The following is a 6,825-nucleotide window of genomic DNA, read 5'->3' as shown; positions in this document are numbered from 1 at the left end:
TGCAACCTTGCCCGAAAATATAAGCTTTTGAACTTAACGAAGATGATTTTTTACAACACTTGTTTTTAAACCACTTTTAGTCTACGGGATAATATGCCTCTTCAGAGACGTCGTCTTATCAAAAATCTGAGAAAATGTCCGATTCGATTGGTCACGTCATTATTACATAATGAAAACCTGTAATGATTTCTGATTTGGCACCCTTACTGGAATACGCAGTTCTGCGTGAGAAAAAAAGTAAAATGTATAGTTAATAGAAAACGATGAACGGTACTTCACTGTTTTACTCAAGTTCAATTATGTTTTTTTTTTTTCGTGTATTATTATGGAACAGGTACAAATAAAAATCAATTGTCGATTGGCGAAATATTTTATTGGAAATTTATTTATTTATGTTGACGATAACTTGTATAAAAACTGATGTTACAATTTGTTATACATTAAAATGTTATCAATATTTTTTGTGCATTAAAAAAATGTGATCTCCCTCCCGGGTTCTAGGTTTTCGCAAACGAAGTAACGAGCCGCTTTGCAGTCACGATCGTTCCAGTGCCAGTCCCAGCTGTGCTCCGGGATGTATCGAATCTCCATGCAGTGTTCATTTTTCTGTCCGTTATCCGGTTGATTCTTTTTCCAGTTGGTAAAAACGATTCTGTTCCCGGTAGCATGCCAGTAAAAATTGCCTTCCTCTGCGAGATCACTGCCTCCGATCCAAATATCGGTGCTCACATTGCTAAACTTATCCGTGGACGCCACTAAAGCAGTCAGCTTGGCTTGCTCCTCAGCCGAGCTAATAACTGCCAGTCGCATTCCGAGATAATTACAGTACTCAACAGCCTTAAACCAGTTCGCCTGCAATATAGGATTCATCAACGAACAATTGGCTATCAGGAAAATAAAATAATACTCACCGTGAAATTGGGAATAAAGTATTTCGATTCAAACACACATTTTACTCTTTGAGCTGAACTGTGGAAAGCCACCACTAGCAGCACTAAGCAAACAACTTTTTGCATCTTCACTGTCAGATGGCTAGCCAAAGAATAAATGGCCAATTGGACCTCGTCCAAGTTTCACCCAAAGGAAGAGTTCTTCGCTTCTTCTTGCTCAAATGTTGGGAATGATATATTAGAGGCACATCTTATCTGGATAGGTAAATATTGGTGTGTTATTGCGCAAACACAGAGTTTCATTCAAATGGACGTCTCTTTGAATTTCATTCCAACAATGATCTCATTGTATTATGATACTTTATATTGAACTTTGCTAAAAATATGTATCAGACTCGATGACTCCTTGTATGAATATGTATGTACAGGGAAACTTCGATATATCGTACATTTCACTTTTAATATTGTACGATTACTTTATTTTGTTGTTGTGTGAGTATAGTTAGTAAATAATGGTGATAAAATCCAACTAGTAGGTGAAGCCAACCTTTCTCTTCATTTTCTCTTCATATAGTTGATTAAGTGTAAATAGATATATAACTAAAAAATGAATTCAAAAACACCTTGAAACCAAAATCAATTCCATTTATCAAATTCAAAAAAGGAAAACATTTTTCTGACTTCAAGCAAACCAATTCATAGAAATGATAAAGGGAAACATTATTATCCCTGATGATGTTATCAGACTACTTCTCGAATTTTGCAATGCAATGCTACATGTAATGTTCACCAGGTTGATTTTTCGCAAAGCACACTGCGCATTTAGAAACCAGCTTACTCTTTATCGTCCTTAACCACAACATTTTAATTGAGATTTTCATCTTCCGGACCAACTGATGCTGAAATTCGAAGGATTTCCTCATCATCTTGTTCCAAGTGCAAGAGTGAATATCAGCTGATGGGTTGAGCACTTTCTTAACGATCCCTCTGTCTTTTAGGATCTCAAACTCGGCGTCTTCTTCATCATTTATATCCAGTTGGTTAATTTGATAATGATGATGGTCCCGCCTCCTTCCTCTACAAAGATTTGAGCAAGACGAGTTATATAAAAGATAATTTAGTTATTTTTCAAGCATTGAAATCAGTTAGGCAAACAAAAAAAAACAACGAACTGATTTTATTTACAGATATAAGTTCAAAAAATTGCAATGTCAAATGACAAGCCAATACTCAGTCATGTCCGCCACAGAGCCGATACGGTCCCGACGAGGCAATTGAAGCCAAGTGACCCACCAGAGCACAAGCCCAACCGCCTGCCTTGTATTGGATAGACTATGAATATCCTCATCCAGAGAAATCGAGAAAATTTCCTTAACGAAAAATTTCTTGACCGGCACTTAGGAAACCTTCAATTTAATATCCTTTATATCTGTGTTACGCGCGCGACGCTAAAACTTATGTAGACTACTTTTATTTTTTTTAACTAATATATTATAAAAACAACAAAATAAAAATATAAATAGTACTTCATCACCAGGATCATGACGGACATAATAGAGAGGACATTAATACAAATAAAAAAAAAATAATAATTAACATCATATAATCCGTTGAAAAAAAACTTTCTCAGGTCAATTGAAAATATGGCGTTGGGGAAAAAGAAATGTCGTATTTCTGATCGAAATTTGACGCTTTATTTAACATACTTAAAATTATCCAATTTAAGTCAAATATGCGCCGCTTTGTTCGCAAACTTGTTGCCAGTTAGAAGGCAACGCTTTGCAAACGCTGTAATCTTGATATTTGTATTTCATTGGCCAGAAATAAAATGGAAGAGCAAAAGTCTAAATAAGGAGAGACGATTGATTTGTATAGCTGTATTTTGATGCAAATAGTTAAATCGTTTTTCAATCGGCAAAAGATTGATGACATTGTCAATGTGAGTGTTGAACTTGAGTTTGTCATCAATAATCACGCCAAGATATTTAATTTCCCGAGCGCGATCAATAGTCTCATCATCTATAATAATAGAGACGTTTTCATTTGAACGATTTCGCGAGATTATCATATATTTCGTTTTACTTATGTTCAATTTTAATTGAGGTGCTCAGAATGCAAGGGGTGTAAGTGACTTGATCGATTTCTCTTCATCAACTTTTTATTTAGTTAATAACTCAACTGCAAAAACGTTCCAATTCAAGTTTGCTATAGAATACGATAGATGAGGCTCTGGCCTATCTTCCACATTGTCAAATACAGCTGGGAATGTATTTGCAGCTAAGTTATGACCAAAAGAGAGAGTTGATGAAGAGAAATCGATTAAATCACTTACACCCCTTTCATTCTAAGCCCCTCAATTGCTTATAATTCAACCATCTACTCAAAGAATGCAAATCTCCATTTAAATGTGACGCGACCTGATTTAAATCATTAGCTGCAATGAATAACACAGTATCATCTGCAAAAAGATTGATCACAAAATCGTAAAACTCGTCGCATGTCCAAGATACACTTCCCTGAGGTACTCCAAGATTATTCCCTACGGGGCTGGAAATGAAATCGTTTAAAATAGTCCGTTGAGTTCTGTCATACAAATAGCATTGTTTGTTTTACCCTTTTTCAACTTTTAGTCGAAATTTTCTTGCAAATTAGCTTTCAAACCATTTATATGGAATATGGAATCCCAGATCATCTACGCTCCGATTATATTCCGGAGATATTTTCGGCAGAATATGGGAAAGTTAGATCTGATAAAATGTTCTTTACTGACGGTTCATGCATAAACGGGTCCACTGGCTTCGGCATCTTCAATGAAAATTCCAGTGCCTCTTTCAAACTCAAAGATCCTTGTTCCGTGTATGTCGCTGAACTGGGTGCGATATATTACGCATTAGGGATCATTGAAACATTGCCCATCGACCACTATTTTATTTTTTCAGACAGTCTCAGCTCAATAGAGGCAATCCGCTCAATGAAAGTTGGTAAACGCTCATCTTATTTCCTAACAAGAATAAGACATCTATTGAGTGTTTTGGTCGAAAAATTATTCAAGATTACCTTAGCATGGGTTCCCTCTCATTGCTCGATTCCGGGGAATGAGAAAGCGGACTCGCTAGCTAAGGTGGGCGCTTCAGAAGGCACACTTTTTGAAAGGCAAATTGCTTATAACGAATTTTTTCACATTCCTCGTCAGGACACACTCGTTAGTTGGCAGCGCATGTGGAGTGAAGATGAGTTCGGTCGTTGGTTACACACGATTATCCCTAAGGTTTCGACGAAAGTTTGGTTTAAGGGATTGAATGTCGGTCGTGATTTCATTCGCGTGATATCTCGGCTTATGTCCAATCACTACAACCTAAACGCGCATCTCTATCGCATTGGGCTCGCAGCAAACAATCTTTGTGATTGTGGCGATGGCTACCACGACATCGAGCATGTTGTCTGGTCGTGTATCCGGTTCCATGCTGCTCGCTCTCAGCTCTCTAGAGCACTGAGAGCAAAAGGCAGACAATCGGATATCCCCGTCCGGGATATCTTAGGTAGCCGTGATCCTGATCTTCTGCTTCATCTATACCTGTTCCTCAGAAACGCCGATGTCAACGTTTAATGATGTTTCCTTCGTTGTGTCCCTGTTTCGTATCCCTCCTATCCGATCTATAAACTTTTACTTAGTCGCGGCAATACATACACACACTCTTTACAGATACACGGGCCAAAGATTGTGCAGTCCACTGATCATTCAACAAGAGCCAAAGGTTGTACCGCTCATGACAACTCTACACGAGCTGATGATTGCGCCGGCTAGTGACCATTCTATTCTGGATTCCTCGAGAAGACGCACCACGCTAGATATGGGGTACAGACTAGGGGGGCGTTGCTGATTAATGGTCAGCTGCATCCCAATAGGAAGTATCCCGTGTCGGGCACAGGTACAGATCATTGAAGACAGCAACATCACAATTACGAAAACACTTGTAATACTAACCTCGAGCCAACCGCGAGTAATCGGTTACATATTACTAACATAGTTATAAGGCAAACATTGTCGAAATATTGAACTCCCGGCCCCGTCAGGTTGACGCCATATGAGCCTTAATAAAAATATATATTTTGGATAAAAAAAAAAAAAATTATATGCAGTACTCGTAATTCCAAAGAGCTTAATCGTGTTCAACAACAAGGGCCTAGAAATTGTCTCGAAAGCGCGTTTTAGATCCAAGAAAACAGCAATGATGGTCTCTTTACATTCTAAATTATCTTTCCATTTTGCCAACACCAAGTTCAATGCGGTTTCACAGGAATGATCTTCCCGATATCCCGATTGTTCTGGTATTAGCAAAGTGTTATGATTTAAATATTCCAGCAGCTGGCCTTTAACAACTAATTCCAATATTTTCCCTAATGTGTGCAACATGTTGATGGAACGAAACTCTTCGGCTTTAATCGTTCCAGCAACCTTTCGAATAAGGACTATCAGGGATTCCTTTCACACCTGAGGTACATGCCCAGTTATTAAAAATTTATTAATAAGATCCAGCAAGATGTAGTCAATAACATGAAAGCAATTTTGAACAACTCTAGCATTAACAGTATCCACTCCAGCCGTTTTTTCCTAAAGAAAAGCAAATAGTTCTAAGTTCATTTAATGTAATTGGGTGAAAACTTTCGAAACTACAATTAGTTTTAACCGGCTGTGTTATTTCATCAGGTTCATCGACCAATTCAATAGTTTGATTGATCAATGAAACACTATTGACAAAATAATCGTTGAACGTAGAAGCTATTATCTGTTCAGACTGTTCAAGTGTGCCATTAAAAGTTATAGACCGCGGTTTGCTATTATTAGATTTCAATAGGGATTTCAAAATTTGCCATAACTCTTTGCAGTTGCTTTGATGCTGATCAATCTTCCTCTGAATATATTCACAACGAGTTTTCTTAATAGATTGTGAATATCTATTGCGCGCGTTCGTATACATATTTCAATGATTTTCATTATTAGTTCAACAAAATTTATTGTACCACCGCTCTTACGTTTGAGACGCAAAAGATCCAAGTTGTACCAGCTGTTTGAGTTTTTCACACATACAAACTTTTTGCGTAACTAATCGATTGGTACACGTTTTCAAGACATCAGTTAGAACAGCTGTTGATTCCTCTAAATAATATCATTCGCAATGCTCTTCAGACTTTTTTGTAATACGGATCGGTTGGTGGAGTTGGGAGGCAAAACTTATAAATGTGGCTCCATCCCTCGTTAGTAGTTTCTCTGCACTGTAAAGTTCCGAAAGTGTATCGAGAACATGAACGACTTTACGGATGGGTATAATTGGGCTTCAAATAATGTATCTTCCGAGAGACAAGTTGATTGAAATACCAGTCCTTGAGCAAATTTCGCATCATCCGCGGAGTTATCGATGTTTTGTCGTAAACATGCAGATCGTTGAGGTTAAAATCCAATGATTGTTGAACTCTCAAATTAGCATGCGTGGAAGCTTACGACTTATATTCCTGTTTGCAAACGGCAACGTAAAGCGATTCTTATTCACTTTTGTCTAAGGAGCATTTAACGAGTCTGACTTTAAAGCATAATCCGCTCTCGTATGCGTTGAATATTTGATATGGGTAGAAATTCGGGCTCCACATTTGTGCAGGAAACTCTTCTACATACTTGCCATTAATCCAAATATTATTGGAAAACTTGTTCCCGATTTATCACAAGTAGGCGTAAGCCATACCGCTTGATAAATTTGGCATACCCATGTCCGTATTCACCCCTTCCAAGCAATTCAGAATGAAATTTTGCAGTATCTTTGCGTTTTTTAGGAAACCAGATGTAAAACGTCCACCTCCGAATGCTAGGCCTCTTTGAAACCCTTCCGGTTTGCTGCAAAAAAATTGACGAATAGAAACTTGTCTTTCCTGGCGCGATTAA

The 6,825-nt window shown here is 37.7% G+C and overlaps 1 protein-coding gene across 1 annotated transcript; it reads right to left on the bottom strand.

Annotated features, from left to right (window-relative positions):
* Positions 1–351: 351 nt before the first annotated feature.
* Positions 352–1,044, bottom strand: LOC129763500 (perlucin-like). Its single transcript, XM_055762624.1, has 2 exons — positions 912–1,044; positions 352–852 (listed from the first exon to the last, which is right to left on the bottom strand). The coding sequence occupies exons 1-2, from the start codon at positions 1,014–1,016 to the stop codon at positions 469–471; spliced, it is 489 nt and encodes a 162-aa protein (XP_055618599.1). The 5' UTR covers positions 1,017–1,044; the 3' UTR covers positions 352–468.
* Positions 1,045–6,825: the final 5,781 nt, after the last annotated feature.

Source organism: Toxorhynchites rutilus, chromosome 1, assembly GCF_029784135.1.
Source record: "Toxorhynchites rutilus septentrionalis strain SRP chromosome 1, ASM2978413v1, whole genome shotgun sequence".
NCBI classification, from domain to species: Eukaryota; Metazoa; Arthropoda; class Insecta; order Diptera; family Culicidae; genus Toxorhynchites; species Toxorhynchites rutilus.
Note: the sequence above shows the minus strand (reverse complement) of the source record. Positions and strands in the feature narration are given on the sequence as shown.